The sequence below is a fragment of the Manis javanica genome, chromosome X, assembly GCF_040802235.1.
Source record: "Manis javanica isolate MJ-LG chromosome X, MJ_LKY, whole genome shotgun sequence".
Lineage (NCBI taxonomy): Eukaryota > Metazoa > Chordata > Mammalia > Pholidota > Manidae > Manis > Manis javanica.
In genome coordinates this window covers 92,322,392-92,339,290 of record NC_133174.1, presented here as the reverse complement: position 1 = coordinate 92,339,290, position 16,899 = coordinate 92,322,392, and the positions used below count along the sequence as shown (strand labels likewise).

Here is a 16,899-nt window from a genome sequence, read left to right as displayed (position 1 = left end):
GCGTTTTACGTGCCTGATCATTGGTCCGCCTCTGGGGATAACCGTCCCAGTTGCCCGAGAAACAATGACGTCATTATTAGTAACTCACCGGTGATTGGCCCGCCTGTAAGGTCAAATTTAAAAGCCCAGGTGATCTGTACTACAGTATTACAATAGCGATGAAGCTGGTGAGTGGAGTCTGGCAGCCAGACTGCATGCCGGCGCTTTCCCTCCTGGCCCTGGTTCTCTGCGGAGGCCTTGGGGCCAGGGCACTGAACAATGGCTTAGCGATGACTCCTACCATGGGCTGGCTGCACTGGGAGCGCTTCATGTGCAACACTGACTGCCAAGAAGAGCCAGATTCATGTATCAGGTATCAGAGATACTGGCTACCCCCGCCCCTTCGCCTTTCCGTGTGTTTGGAGGAATGGGGGAGGGTCTCGGCGGAAGTATATGAGCCCAAGAGAAAGCTCCCCTACTGCTGCTCCTTTATGCAGCCAACTGCCCGGATGGGAACTAGCCCCAAACCTCCGTGTGACTCTTCTTGGGGTGAGAGTCCGGGCTGCAGGCCCTGCTTCTCCGTCTCTCTCTCTCTGCCTGATCCCCCAGCTAGGGACTCTTTTCCATTCACCATCCAGTTGGGTTCAGACCTTTCTTCTGAGCTGCTGCTCTGCCTCTGCTGGGGTACTAGGAAGTGAGCACAGGCTTCGGTGAGTAGGAGAGACAGAAGACTAAGACTTAGTGGCACTTCTCCTTTTTGAGTCATGGGTTCCTTAGCGGTAACTGAAGGGAATTTAGAGGGACCATGGAGTCTCTGAGATCTACCCACCTGCTCACCCTTGAGTGTGGTGGCAGGCTGGAAGGTTGACCTGGAGGAACTTTACACAGGTATCACCCTCCACCCCCAACAAACCGCCCGATCTGAAAGTAGAGTGTAACCATGAAACCTTTCCTAAGCCGAAATGGCATAAAGGAAAGCAGCAATTACCATTAATTTATATGCAGAAATTTTGAGCATTCCCGGACCCCAAAAATAACCTCTCTCGGGCTTTTCTGATACGTTAGGACACATTGTGCTAAAGGAAGCACAAAATAAATCAAGATACAGCACAGATGGTTACACATAATTCAAAATTCTGGCAGCTTAATGCTGAACTGCTGTGTGGTTGCTGGGGAAGGAGTTTGTGGGGGGCCACTCAAGCTCCTCTGGGTGCTGCCTCTATAAGCACGCCCTGCAAATCAAACAATGCTATTTTTACTTTTTGCCTTTTTTCATAAAAGCGAAAATCCTCTTCGATTTCTTTCAGTTAGTGAAAACAGGCACTAATGCAGGTGTTTCATAAAAGTAAAGTGGCCTAATTAGAACCTTGGAAAGACGGAGGATACCTGCATATGGAAGGCAAGGGTATATGAGGCTGGATAAGATTGGCGTCGTACCTGGTTGAGCCACACATTCCTTGTCTGTAAACTGGGATAACTCTTACTTCACCTCACTGAGCAGACTCAGGAGGAGCTGTAAAATAGTTCTTATCTCTCACAGGTGGACTTTCAGTGAGATAACCCATTTAAAGTACTTAGCACAGGGCAGTGCCTCAGCCCTCAATTAGTCAGATAGAACAAATATTCTTAAGCCTGAACCCATGAGAAAAATTAATACAAATCTGCAAATATAAGTGTGTGTGTTTTTCTGGAAAGAGGATCTTTAGCTTTGTTCAGATTCTCAAAGGGATTCATGATCTAGAAGAGGTTAAGAATAATTGATAAATACTGTTAAAAGCATAATGACACCTGTGGTGCAGAGGCCCCTCTACAAAGCAATGGTCATGGTACATCCCAATGCCCATAAGTTATCATATAAAGAATGTCTTGACAGAAAAGTCAGGATGTTAGTCAAACATCACAATTAATTGGCCTTTTAAGATTCAGACTAAATCCATTGTGACCCTGGGGTAAAGTGTGTAGCAGTTGTGCCCATCACAAATGTTTTTGTCTTTCTTTTTTTCCTAAGTGGTGATTGTCTTGTTTTTGTATCTGATAAAGCTAATAAATAATCGTTGCAAAAAATGTAGATAGTAGAGTACAATGAATATAAAATTTCCTCTCATTCTACCATCCAGAAATAATCACGGTTAAAATGTTAATATACGACCTTGCAACTTTTTTCTATGGAATAAAAGCACATTTATTTTCATTATTTTCCATAGAAATGAGATCACGTTTATGTCATGAGTGGTTAACGACCAGACTGGAAGTCTGCCTGCCTAGGTTCAAATTGTAGCTCATTACTTTTTAGCCATGTGATTGTGGGCAAATTAATTATCCTTTCGAAATGTAAGCAGAGTTGAGTGCCTGACACAGATTAAGAGCTTCATAAATACAAATTGTATGTATACACTGTAATTTATTTGAGCAATCTCCTGTTGATAGCTGGGGAGGCTCTTCATTTTTTTATTATTAACAAAGCTGTGCTAACCATCCCTGTAGAAGTCTAATTACTGAGTTGAACTGTGTGCTCATTTTGTTACATGTTAAGCTATCCTCCCCAAATGTTTTACAATGGCCCATTCCCAACAGTGCATGAAATGTTTTCCCACACCCTGGCCAACACTGTATTTTTGCCACTCTTGAAACCTTGTCATTTGGGTAGGTGTTTTTATTTTCATTTATTTGATTACTAATAACGTTGAACATCCTTTCATATGTTGAATTGGTTCTGTGCAGTTTCTTTTATGGATTGCCTGTTTGTGTTAGTTCCCTATTTTTTAGTTGGAATGGTTTTGGTTTGTTTTTTGTCTTTTATACCTTATGAGTATAGTGGTTCTTATACACACTGGTTTTAATATTTATGTATCAAACATCAGTTTCTTCCTTTATGATTTTCAGCTCAAGCATCATGCTGAGAAAGAAGGTCCTTTCCTACCTGAAGATAATATAGTCACTTACATTTTCTACTAGTATTTTTATGAATTTTAAAAATCTTTACTCCATCTGGACTTTATTCTCCTCTAAGGAATACCACATTTAGTATATCTAAATTCCATGGTACCTTCCAGATGGCTGAAAGGATCTCTTGCTGAACTTTCTAATTCCATTGATCTGTGTATTCTAGTGCTACTGGTACTACACCAGCTTCATTTATCTTTTATAGAATGTTCATTTGTTAAATCTTTTAGGTGAACTTTTTGAATAATGTTGCCAAATACCTTAAAAAGTCCTTTTTGTTCAGTTTTATTAAATGTATAAAGGCGTGTGTGGTGAATTAGCTTGTTTTTAATATTGAGTATTCTTATTCAAGAGCAAATTAATATTATCTCCATTTACTCAAATCATTTGGGAACATCATAGTTTTATGTATACAAGCCCTGCACATGTCTTATCTCTGTGTATTTTAGTCTTTTTTGTTGCTTTCCTGTAAATGTTATCTTTTTCTCCAAAAGTTATTATTGATATCTAAGGAAGCTATACGTTATGTTATTTTGTAGTTTCTTACTTCACTGATCTGATAGCCTTTTCAATTCATGTATTTCTGTATTGTTTGGGGTTCTTAGGGTAGAAGTATTAAGAGGGGATGGAAGGGAGAAGGAAAAAAGGCCTAGTCTATTTTACCTTGCAATGGTTGTGACTACCACCAAACTATTTCTAGATTCTTTTTTAAATTGTGAAACCCTGAGGTACCTAACAAATAGGAGTACCCAAGCATTTACTTAATGAATTGTAATGATTCTTGGAATTTCTCTTTCAGTGAGAAACTCTTCATGCAGATGGCAGATCTCATGGCCTCAGATGGCTGGAAGGCTGTAGGTTATGAGTATCTCTGCATTGATGACTGTTGGATGGCTCCCCAAAGAGATTCAGAAGGTCGACTTCAGGCAGACCCTAAACGCTTTCCAAGAGGGATCAGTGGCCTAGCTAATTATGTGAGTTTATAGATAATTCTTTTCCTGTTCAGGAGATTATAAGCCCTTCTATACCAAGCTCCTTAGGAAACACTTAGAAACTAAAATAGCTGCTGTTATCTGAACACTGAATTGGAAGGCTTATCAGGTGGAATTTTCATCCCATCAGCAGATCAGTGTTTTACAACAGCTCTTGACAGCCCATCTAGAAATTTTTCTCCTTTTGCTGAAACCATTGAATTCTCTTGGAGGAAAAAAGAACTTGGTTCTTGATATGTGTGCATATATTTCCATATAAGCTTTGAACAGCTATTGTAATTGTACTATAAATAGAATTTTAGAATGTGGAAGAAATATATTCTGGAGACTGCTAAAGAGTAATACACTAGTTATTACTGTAGTAATGGAGTCATAGGTCAATTCTGAATACAACAAAGAAAAGTGGGGTTTTATAGCCAATGAGCTGCTTGAGGGGTTCTACTAAGATGGAAAATTACTAAGAGGAGGAGGGATTCTTGCTAAAGGTAGGCCAAGGACTTGGACATCAGTGGTGAGGGGTGAGGAACTCGATCAAATACCAAGAGCTGGGGGATGACCTAGCAGAATTCTTGTTGAAATGACATGGAAGGCCAAGGTTGAGGCTTTTGAAAAAAAGGCTGAGAGGAGCCTATGGTTTGGTTAAGCAGAGTCTTAGTCCAGATAAAACTATCATTGCCCTGGAAAGGCAACTTCTAGGATCTCATGAGAGGAAGGTTAGAACAGCTGTTAGCTTTCCCTCCAGTTCTGTGCTATAGCTTACATGTAGAGTCTGAACTCAGCAGAATTGGAAACTTCACCCTTTGTCTCTCAACACTCATCTGGATAATTTTGGGGGTTTGTGGGGAAAAAAGACCCCAGTACCTGGTGAAGTTTGCTTGTCTCTGCCCCCAGCCTGGAGTGCTTCTGTCTACTTCATGATTGCCATTGTATTGTGGTGACTCTTTCCTCTCATTTCAGGTGCACAGCAAAGGACTGAAGCTAGGGATTTATGCAGATGTTGGAAATAAAACCTGTGCAGGTTTCCCTGGGAGTTTTGGATACTATGACATTGATGCCAAGACCTTTGCTGACTGGGGAGTAGATCTGCTCAAATTTGACGGTTGTTACTGTGACAGTGTGAAACTTCTGGAAGATGGTATGTTTCATTCAAGAGATTTAGCCATGAGCAAAGGGAAGAACTTTGAGGCCAAGGTAACTGAGCAGCCAAAGAACTAATCTTTACATTTTACATACCAGTCACAATACTGGAAATAATTATTCTCAATGTGCCAGAGCTCCGTGCCTTTATACATTCATTCATTCATGTATGTAAAATCTATACATGCCTAACCATGGCTACTATTGTGTACTTTTAATTCAAGGGCTCTGAGTTGATTACAAATAGTAATTGTAACTCTCCACTACATCACTTGGAAAAGCATTCAGAATGTCAGAAAATGGAGCATTTTCATTCCTGCCTCTCATCAATATATGCACCATCCCACACTCCTCAGAACAATTCCAGCAGTCTGGAAGGTACTAGACACAATCACAGAGCAGCCACCTGTCTCTGCTGCTGGTTTAAGAAAAAGATGGCCTTCTGGGTAGTCTCTTTTTAAAATATACGGCCCTTGCTGGAAATTCCCTTGCTTTATTTTACTCATTGTTTCCTCATACAGGTTATAAGTACATGTCCTTGGCCCTGAACAAGACTGGCAGAAGCATCGTGTACTCCTGTGAGTGGCCCCTTTATATGTGGCCCTTTCGTAAGGTAAACTAATGAGCTCAGAATCCAGGAGAGCCTTGCTGATAGATTTTGAGAACAAAGGAAAGGTCTTCTTCAAAGTCCAACCTTACTTAACAGTCTCGTCCTACCATCTCTCCCAGGACCCAGCCACTTCTCACCATCCCCACTGCTATCATTGCAGTCTAAGCTACTATCATCTGGGAAGTCAGTCATCTTTGATTCTTCCCTTTGTCTTACAGCTGAAACCTACCCACCAGCAGTTCTGTCAGTACTATCTACAAAATAAATCCTGAATCAGCCCACTTCTTTCCATCTCTGCTGCAGGTACCCTCTTTTTCCAAACCACCACCATCTCCATTCCAGAGTGCTACAACAGCTTGATCTACTTCCACTCTCCCTGTACCTTCAGCCATTTTCTACACAGTACCAGGGTTATCTTGTTAAAATGTAAATGGATCATATCACTCCCCTGCCTGAAACCCTTAACTGACTTCCCATTGCACTTGAAATAAAATCAGACTCCACTGATCTGGCGCTGGCCTGCCTCCAACCTCATTTCCCATCACTTTTTCCCTCACTGCACTGGTTTTCTTTGTCCCTCAAAAACCTCAAACCTATTGCTGCCTCAGGGACTTTATGCTTGCATTTTGTTTTCTGCCTTGTATGTTCTTCCCCCAAGATTTTATAATTGCTGGCTTCTCAACACTGAGGCCTCAGACCAAATTACACCTATTCAGACAGGTCTTCTCTCCCTACTTTAAAGTAGCCCTCTATCCACTCATTCTTTATTACATTAACCTGTTGAATTTCCTTCTAAGAGCTTAGCGCTATATGGAATTTTTTGTTGACTTGCTTTTTGTCTATCTGCCCCACTAGGACATAAGCTCCAGGAGGGCAAGGGCCTTGTCTTGACTATCAGTGTGTCTCTTCCATATGCTAAGTGGTGAATAATTATTTATAGAATGAATCCATTATTTCCTTTGAATCTCTGCAGAATACTCCCACCTCTGTTTCAAAGGTTTTAAGCCTGATATCCCTCCCATCTGCCTATCTACAAACTTTTATTTGTTCTGTTAACAAATTATATGCCTAGGATTCAGATTGCCTTATATGCTTGATGAATCCTATGTAATTTTGCAGCTTTTATTTTTACTCATTAAGATCACTTTAGTTATTTCAGATTATAAAAGTAGTAGTACATGTTCATTTTAGAAAAGTTTGAAAATACAGTGAAGTGTAAAAAAATTAAAATCCTCCATAATCCCAGTACCTGTTGGCAAATTCCCAGCATAAAGTCTTAAAGCCATTTTAAGTAGGGATTTTAAGTTATATGGCCTACTTCTGAAGCAAGTATCTTACAATGAAATTCAGTTTTAAGGATTTAGTTCTCCTTATGGAGGCCTTTACTGTGTAAAGGCAAGTGTCTCCTTTGAACTTGACTGTTTTCATTTTGCAAGAATGTTAGTAGAAATTTTAACAGAAGAGCTATCTGTTTTCACAGCCGAATTACACAGAAATCCGACAGTACTGCAATCACTGGAGAAATTTTTATGATGTTTCTGATTCCTGGGAAAGTATAAAGAGTATCTTGGGCTGGACATCTTCTAACCAGGAGAGTATTGTTCCCGTTGCAGGACCAGGGGGTTGGAATGACCCAGATACGGTAAGAACCTGAGTGAGCCCTCCTTGTTCAAGCCCCTGCAAGTGGGCCTGTTTCCTCCTTGACATTAAGGTAAATTAGAAGGGCAAGTTCCTAGGGAACAGGCTTTATGTGAGACTACTCAGGGCATGGTTCCGTGAAGTGGCTTCTCCCAACTTTAGGAATATTTTGTCTTCTCATGTGAATTTATTTTTCCTCCCAGTTAGTGATTGGCAACTTTGGCCTCAGTTGGAATCAACAGATAACTCAGATGGCCCTCTGGGCTATCATGGCATCGCCATTACTCATGTCCAATGACCTCCGGCACATCAGCCCTCAAGCCAAAGCTCTTCTTCAGGATAAGGATGTGATTGCTATCAACCAGGACCCCTTGGGCAAGCAGGGGTATCAGTTTAGAAAGGTATAGTAAGTCATGTTCTATGGGAGAAAATAGGAATTGGCCAAGAACACATTCTTCTGCCTTCTAGTTTACAGCTCATCCATGTTTGAGTGTGTATTTTAAGATGGCTTTATATCCAGTATCAAGGTTGTCCTGGGCCTAAATCTGTTATATGAGGGTATGCATTGATCTTTTGAGAATATTTTTCTTCCTATTATAATCAGTAATGAGGTTCCTGTTTCTTGAATCATTATTTGCAAAACATGCCACAAGATAATATTTAATTGTTCCCAGAAGTGCTCAATAGGTTCTGACAGTAAGACTGAAAGCTACAAGGCAGCTTACTGCTAGTTACCAAGCTATCACACCAATTTTCTTGGCTTTCTTTTCAGGAAGACAACTTTGAGCTGTGGGAACGCCCTCTCTCTCACTCAGCCTGGGCCGTGGCTATGGTAAACCTGCAGGACACTGGTGGACCTCGTTCTTATACCATCTCTATTGCTTCCCTGGGTTGGGGGATGGCCTGTATTCCTGATTGTGTGGTCACACAGATCCTCCCTGTGAAGAAAAAGCTTGGCTTTTATGAATGGACTTCAAGTCTAAAAATGCAAGTAAATCCCACAGGCACTGTTCTACTTCGGCTAAATACAAGTTAGACTGCATAAAGCAGCTTCCTTTAAAATAATATATTTTGTTGCCGAAGTGACTACCCCATTTCTGTCCACCTTTTTCTTCCATTCCCACTTCACCTGTTCCTATTTCCTTGAATAAAATCTTTCAATTGTGCTTTTAAAAAACTTCCATTTCTCAAGAGAACATTTTGGGGAAAAGCTTTTGAAACTCATGCAACTGCTAAGAAATAGCTGCAATTTATTGGGCACTATGCGCCAGACACTGTTCTACACACATAAGGTGTATTGACTCATTTTAATCCTAATAACCCTGAAGCAGATACTTATCCTCCTTAAATTGCAGCCAGATTTTAAATCCTGGCTGTTAACTAACCCTGACTGCAGCCTACTCAGGTACTTGGATGGCACTGCTTACAATCTTAGCCCAAAGGGAAAATAAAAAGGAATCTACTTCAATTGAAGGGCAAAAAGACACAAGCAGGAATAACCTTGATAAATGAGATTTAGATCTGGAACTGAGGCAACTAAGACACATAATTTTTTTAATTTTATTTTTATTTTTGTATCATTAATCTACAATTACATGAAGAACATTGTTTACTAGGTTCCCCCTTCACCAAGTCCCCCCCACATACCCCTTCACAGTCACTGTCCATCAGTGTAGTAAGATACTGTAAAATCACTACTTGTCTTCTCTGTTGCATACCCCTCCCTGTACCCCCCCCCCTCACTATACATGCTAATCATGTCCTCTTTCTTTTTCCCCGCCCTTATCCCTCCCTTCCCACCCATCGTCCCCAGTCCCTTTCCCTTTGGTAACTATTAGTCCATTCTTGGGTTCTGTGATTCTGCTGCTGTTTTGTTCCTTCAGTTTTCCTTTGTTCTTATACTCCACGAGTGAAATCATTTGGTACTTGTCCTTCTCTGCTTGGCTTATTTCACTGAGCATAATACCCTCTAGGTCCATCCACGTTGTTGAGAGTGGTAGGATCTTTTTTTTTCTTATGGCTGCGTAATATTCCATTGTGTATATGTACCACATCTTCTTTATCCATTCATCTACTGATGGACATTTAGGTCGCTTCCATATCTTGGCTATTGTAAACAGTACAGCAATAAACATAAGGGTGCATCTGTCTTTTTCAAACTGGAGTGCTGCATTCTTAGGGTAAATTCCTAGAAGTGGAATTCCTGGGTCAAATGGTATTTCTATTTTGAGCATTCTGAGGAACCTCCATACTGCTTTCCACAATGGTTGAACTAGTTTACATTCCCACCAGCAGTGTAGGAGGGTTCCCCTTTCTCCACAACCTCGCCAACATTTGTTGTCTTTTCAATGATGGTGATCCTTACTGGTGTGAGGTGATATCTCATTGTTTTAATTTGCATTTCTCTGATGATTATCTTTTCATGTGCCTATTGGCCATCTGGATTTCTTCTTTAGAGAACTGTCTATTCAGCTCCTCTGCACATTTTTTAATTGGATTATTTGCTTTTTGTTGAGGCGTGTAAGCTCTTTATATATTTTGGATGTAAGACATAATTTTTATGGAAGAATCAAGAAACATCCTACCACCTAGGTTTCCAACTCCCAAGGTTGTTTGCCATCTAGATTCAACAAATGCAGATGGCTTACTTTCACAATTATTATTATGACCTAAATTACCAGACCTCTGAGCAGAAGACTGCCCCCCCACTTCAAGATAATCGCCTTCTCTTGAGGCTGTGATAAGGCAATAAGCTTCAAATCTGGGGATGTGGGAATGGATCATTTTTAAGAGAACTATCAGACATTACAATTCCTTCTATAGCTGGTGTGCCTAAGGACCAACCTGTAGTGAAAGCTTCAAGCCTGTTTCATCACCATCTCCCCTTTTATGACCACCCTTCTCCCACATGAGCAAAGGTGTACTCACCCATCCAGAATGCATGACAGGACAAAAACCAAAATCAAAATACAAAATCCATGTTATAACAATTCCTTTGCCTGTCAGGTGATTATGAACTGTTTTCAATAAAATTGGAGGACTATCAGTTGATAAAAATGGAAGTAAAACTGGTAAACCCAGACTTATTCGCCCTTGGCAACAAAAGCTAATTTGGAAGAAAACTGCTCTACCTCACTGATGCACCTCTAGTTACCAAAACATGTAGCCTACTTGCCTTCAGGGTTCTGCCACACAAGCATGAAAAGCTGAGTAGAATGAAGTATAAAACAGTATACCAAAAAAGGATATAAAACTTGCAACTATTAGGCATTTTTAAAAATGGATTATCCCCAACAGATTCCATTAGTAAGTTTAATTCATTCAGAATTATCTTTGCAGGTATTTCAACATGATGAAAATAATCTACTTTGAAATTTGAGGGGGTATGTCAAGATGTTTAGGGGACATGAGCTTTAAGTCTGAGGACAATTTAGTATGCTGTGCCTAGAGAACTGGGCTGAAATTCCTCATTAAAATGATTCGAGTAATGAAGGTGTAAGTATGAGACAAGTGATTTTGCTTGTTACTGACAGCTAGTTTCAGGTATCTACTTCTATGTCCCATGATAACCAATCACCTTTGACTCTTAATAGCAAAAGGAATCCCTTGAAGCCCCAAAGTGCCAAATAGAACAACCATAACATCTAATATGAGTTCAACCTGTTAGATTCCATCCAAAATGAGTGAAGTGCCCAGAAGAACCATCAAGCATAAATTTCCCCACAGGGGGAATTTTATTGATGGCACTAGTTTATTCCCCTCCCAAAAGGCCAACTGCAACCAAATGAAGTGAAATAACATAACCTCATAATTTTATGGTCTTATGGTTTTATAATTTTATGAAGCTTAGAACTGGATCACTTGGCCCTGTAATAGAACAGAAAAAGAAAAGGTGAGTTTTTATATTTTGCAATGAATCCCAATGCTATCAAGAACAGTGCCTATTCCTAAAGGATCACCATCCTTTATTACAGCAAGTCTCATTCTCCCTTTCCTACTCATTGCAAAACCACACCAAAAACCTTATACTTTCAGCTATGATTAAGTTATTTTGAAAGGATGGTCCCTTATCTTGATGCCAGAATAAGTGAGTAGAAAGAAAGAGTAACCTCTCCAATATAATAAAGCAAGAAAAAATATGGCATCTTCTGCCCATAATTATATACCTTTCTCTTCTTATTTTCCCCCAATTCAAAATGTTTGCATCTCCTAATAGCCAGCATTCTCTTAGATCTGCAGTTGGGCTCAACACATTCAAGCCTCAGCACAATCTTCTTTGTAGTTTTAGCCTGGAAAAAAAATTAAGTCAAAACCTTCACAAACTACTGCAAAAAACCTTTCTTCAAAAATATGACTATCTTGGATTAGGTACTACTTAAAATAATAGAGTTGTGACAGTCTGTATTTAGCTATAGGGAGAAAACAATGTTGAAGAAATGTGAAAATTGGTGGATTCAAGAGAAAATGTAATAGCAGAGGTAGTTTTTTTTAAATCTAATTTTTAAGTCTGGTCCTATGGTCAGAACTGTACTGCTGCTGGTTAGCAGTTCTCAAAGCAAAAACCTGGCTAGAATCTCCCCATCTTCTATTAGTTACCCAAATGTGAAATGTCAATTAAAAAATCAAGCATTCTTTTTACCACCTTGAAATCAAACCATTTATTGTGTCTAAATGGACACTAAAGCCATTCCTTAACACTCCACGGAACCAGTGGAATAAGGAGCCAAGTGCCAGAGAAACCCTGTTTGTGGGAATGCTACCTTCCAGGCACTGTGTACTTTAAGCGGTAGCCAAATCACCTGGGGGTGTAACAGAAACTGGTTTGGCCTGAGAATGACATATTCCAGGAGACCAGTGGAAGGCCTAAATGGCAATTTTAAAGAGCGTTAAGACTTCATGATAGGTAGACTGACTGCAGGTTTCTGTGCTGAGAAGCAAAGAATTCTTACTGCAGGCAAGAGCTGAGGATTCACTAGCACGATGACAGGGAACAGTAAAAGGAAAAATTTACTGGTATACTCAAACTTCAACCTTTAGAAATGCAGGACACATTCCTTAACTTGATGTTTGCCTCTTCAAAAAGGGAAAGTCAAAAAATATAAAGCACTGAGATAGTGCACTATTGTAAACCAGAGTTAGACCTGGCTTGCACTCCCAGCTCCATTGCCCACTAGATATCACTGCAGGTAATTGAGGTAACTTTGCTGAAACTATGAAGACACATACCTATATTGTAGAAGTGTGTGGGTTAGATACAAATGCCAAGTTCTCTACCAGTTAAGTGGGAAGCATGTCAAATAGGAATTACTACTAACCTTTTTCTGGAAAATCGGCTTAGTCTGTCCACCATAGCCACTCTGCTTCCTGTCATAACGCCGCTTTCCTGGGAGAAGAAAAAGTTATTTGCTAGGGTATACCCAGGATAATAAATCACAACAGCCCCTTGGAAGCCTTACAGCTTTTATTCTGGGCTTTCTAGCACAAACAGCAACGCCAAAGCCGGGATGGGTGCATACTGGGCTCGTATAATAGACGAATGTCACATTAAAACCCAATTACAAACTGTCTTACCCTGGGCATACAGACTCCTTGCCCTTCTTATACTGTGTGACTTTATGGGGCTGGTGCTTTGCCACACTTTCATAAAGTCCGGCGGGTTTTAGGAATATTCACCTAGTAAATCGTTCAGAAAATGCAGTGTTATCAGATGCCAAAGGTACGATACGCTACGCGACCCAGCTAAAGCTAAGGCACCCCATGAGGACTCGGCTCTCGAACTCCTCGCCGACAATGCTCTGAGGAGAAGGTGGTCAGCCCCATGTTCTTCAAGTACAGCGGCCTCTGTCCAGCCACAGAGTGGAAGGAGCATATTCACTCCACCCTGGCTAAATCTACCTCTTCGATACCATCACTTCACTTCCTGGCCCTGAAGCCCGATCCCTTCGGGATCGATCCCGGCAACACTAAGTTATAAGTTAGTTTGGTACAACGAATCCATGCAGGGGCCTGGGCCCATCCTGGGACGGCACCCCCAATGGAGGTGAGAAGATTAAACTGGCTGCTGCCGGGTCCCCACCCTAAGATCCTACGAGGCTTGCGAGAACGCTATCCGCATGGAAAGACAGAGGCTGGACCGGAATCGAAAATATATAGGAGGTTCCCGGTCGCGCTTCCTCATGGGAGTAGGCGGGAGCGACCATAGAGTCTAAGGCTCTGTGCGCAGCGCCCTCTGGCGGCTGAGAGGACTCGATTCGGAGCCTCACATGAGAGTTTAAGAGCTCAGCATCCATCTACTCTCCACCCGCCCCGCAGCTTTGCAACATTTCCTCTCTTCATCACTTTTGGCAGGTGCTGCTATGTAGCAGCGTTAAGTGAAGGAAGCAGTGCTCTTTCCAGATCCTCTGGCTTCCCTGTTCCGATCACCGAGGGAAGCCAGGATTAGAGTCAAGTGGAGGAGTCCTCCACCTCCATGTTCCATTTCTGTTTCACCTCAAAGACACTGGGAACATCTTTAGCCAACTCTCTGCTGGTTCACTGAAGGCTTGGAGGGAGGCATTATTCGAATTCATCTGTCACATGGCTGACTAGTCCATTCAACAAATGTTTATTGAACGCCTATTCTGTGTTGGACACTGTTGTAGGGGAGGAATGCAATGATCAAATCATGCTCATAAACACATAATTATAGACTGTACTTTGTGAAAAAGGAACAATGATCAGCATTAAAACAGAACCCTTTTATTGATGGAGCGAGTTGGCTGACCTAGATTCTGAAAAGTGAGGGTGAGATTGTTCAGCTCCTGCAGTAGCAAGAACAGGCCACAATATAGAAAGTATCCAGCAGCTCTTGCCTCCCCTGCATACCTTGCAGAAGGCATGTGCTAGATTTCAAGAGAATCCAGCAGAGAAGGACTGCAGGGTACTGAGTACACAAAATAGATTGTCTCATAAAATTCTCACAATAATTTGAGGTAAGTGGTAATATCATTCCCATTTTACAGATGAGGAAATTGAGGCTGTAAGGATGTTAAACAATTTGCCCCATGTTGATAGTATCTAAGTGGAACCAGGATGCAAACACAGATGATCTGATTCCAGAGCCTGTATTACTTACCTTTATACAATATGGTTTTTGTGGCCTAGTAATTATAATAGCTAACAATTATTGAACACTTACCACGTGTCAGACATTTTCCTAACCACCCAACATACTACCTCTTTTAATGCTAACAACTCAGGCAGTATGTGCCATTATTAGTATTTAACAGGTGAGGAAACTAAGTACAACAGGCATTAAATTCACTTGCCCAAAGTCACATAGGTGGTTATTTTGTGGAGCTGGAATTTGATGCCCAGTAGTCTAACACCGCAGCCTTGCATTTAACCGTAACTCCACACAGGGGAAACAGGAGCATCATCAAGGTAGAAGATGATGAGGAGAGAGAATTGGGTGGGGATGCAGGAGGAGGTGCCCATGGATTAGGGGCTAAGAAACTATGATAACCTGGGGTCTCCTGCTTGCATAACCCTCCAGGAACACTCAGAGGTCTGGAGCTGACTCTCTGATTATCCCCTTTTGGTTGGGCAATTGCTGGGAATGAGATACTAAAAACATCGCTACTACCAGCTACATTTCCTAAAAGTTTCTTTGCCAAACAGCCAGCCCATAGGCTCACTGCATTTTCTTCTTCTTGCCAGGCTTTTAAGAAGTCTCACTGGCCTTTAAGGAGTTCCCAGATGTGTTGATGTTAGTAACATGGAAGAATAAAGACAGTGGACATGGCCCCTCTTAATCAACTATAGTTCTATCACACCTTGTGTGACATGGCTTTGGTTTTGATTCCTTTCACCAGTCCTGGTCTCTGTTTTGGACTTGCTCCTGTTCATTAATTTCCTTGAAGATAAGGCACACACAACTGAACACAGGAGTCTAGATATGGGCTGGCCTTGCAAAGTAGGTGGCCTGTTTACTTTCCTCCATCTAGATATCTTACTAGTATGAGGAAACCTAATGTCACTCTGGATTTTCTGGCATCCACATTACTGGCATGACATTTCTGTTGATTATTATCAGCCCAAACCGCTGAACCATTTTCACACATGTTCCTGCTATCCCACTTTCACCTGGAGTCCTTTGAAGTTCACTGTCAGTGCCCAGTTATGGGACATGACCCTACCACTGGTAAAATAAATTTTGTTAAAGCTGACTTCTCATACCAGGTGATCCAGCTCTTTCTGGAAACTGATTGCTCTTCTGTCATCCAATCTAGCTCACGATAGCCTTGCACCGTTCACAGATTAGCTAGGCTACTTTCTATATCTTTCTGAAAGGTCGTTAATAAAAGGATGAACAGGATATCACCAAGAACAGAACCTTATATTACTACATTGGGAATCTTTTGAGGTGACACCAGGCCATTCATTTGCACTCTTTGGGTGCAGACCATCTGTCCTCTAGATAAGTGTGTTAGGGGAGTGCTCTTGGGCAGAAGGTACAAAAGTACCTAGGTTAACTTTACCTTTCCCTTGTCCCGATCTCCCATTGTATACCTATTAATTTCCAGTTTTCCCCCAAGGTGGACCTTGAGAAGGGGCAGGACATGCAACAGTAAGCAGCATCTGATTCTAGGAAAGAGGAGGGAATAATGTGACTGACTCTCCGGCAGGTGACTAGAGCCGCTGTTCTGGGGTGACGAGTGATAAGATAGACACTGTCCATAAAATAGGGAGACATTTGCAACACTTTTTGCCCACTTGTCTTGTGCAGATATCTGTGAGAATTAACCAACCACTCTGCTATCCTACAAAATGCTTTTTAAAAAAGTTCTGTTGCCTTAAAACTTCTGATGGACTTCTAAAGAGATCTGTGATCTCCCCTACATTAGGATACAGTGCCTGGGGCAAGTAAAGAAAACCTTGCCTGCTGTGTCAAGGTGGGCAAGCAAATCAGTTACCTGGGGCTTTGCTGCCACCCTGGTCTGCAGCCAGTACTGCCTGCATTTCCTAGGAGAATCTTTTGGGAGAAGATTGGTGCTAGAACTTAGGCTAGGAAGTGTCTGAGGAAACATTCAGGAGTAAGACACCTAGCCTGGTTTATCGCTTTACAGGTTAAAGAGGAAGGTGTAAATTGAGTTAATCCCTGATATCTATCTTAAATGGAGAAAATCAACATCATCAGAAAATGGGGAAGAGCACAAGTCTTTATGTGGGCTTACATCCAGACATTTTTATCTGTAGAAACAAATGCTTTCTTAGAAAATGACTCAGCAGGGGGGAGTCTTGTCTTTACCTTTGTCAGGCTCAGTACTTTGGGGTCCCTTTCTTAACACTGCACTTTCACTATCAAGTTTAACTGTGTGACCTTGAGTCCCCTCTGCCTTAGAGGACATGAGACTCCAAAGACATGGTTCTTTGTTAATCCCTTTGTTTTATCTTTGCAAGACTGCATTTCTCCTCTTACCTGTAAGTCTCCCCTCCCTCTGCTGACCATGCCCCAGTCCTTCAGGTGTGCATCCCTTTACCTTGGAGAGGTCAGTCTGATGATCTGTCTGCTCAGCCCAGCCCTGTTTAGAGTCCCAGTGGCCCCAGAAACGTTGAGAG

The 16,899-nt window shown here is 41.4% G+C and overlaps 2 protein-coding genes across 2 annotated transcripts; one reads left to right on the top strand and one right to left on the bottom strand.

The window, feature by feature from the left end:
* Positions 1-120: 120 nt before the first annotated feature.
* On the top strand, positions 121-8,476 carry GLA (galactosidase alpha). Its single transcript, XM_017661452.3, has 7 exons — positions 121-352; positions 3,722-3,896; positions 4,872-5,049; positions 5,573-5,664; positions 7,142-7,303; positions 7,503-7,700; positions 8,072-8,476. Exons 1-7 carry the CDS (start codon positions 159-161, stop codon positions 8,333-8,335), a joined length of 1,263 nt encoding a protein of 420 aa, XP_017516941.3. The 5' UTR covers positions 121-158; the 3' UTR covers positions 8,336-8,476.
* A 2,527-nt stretch (positions 8,477-11,003) lies between these two features.
* Positions 11,004-13,499, bottom strand: RPL36A (ribosomal protein L36a). The gene is given in 7 exon segments (XM_073227415.1): positions 11,004-11,166; positions 11,466-11,588; positions 12,615-12,682; positions 12,871-12,887; positions 12,889-12,929; positions 12,931-12,972; positions 13,389-13,499. Coding segments are annotated over 7 exon segments (423 nt in total). The 3' UTR covers positions 11,004-11,145.
* Positions 13,500-16,899: the final 3,400 nt, after the last annotated feature.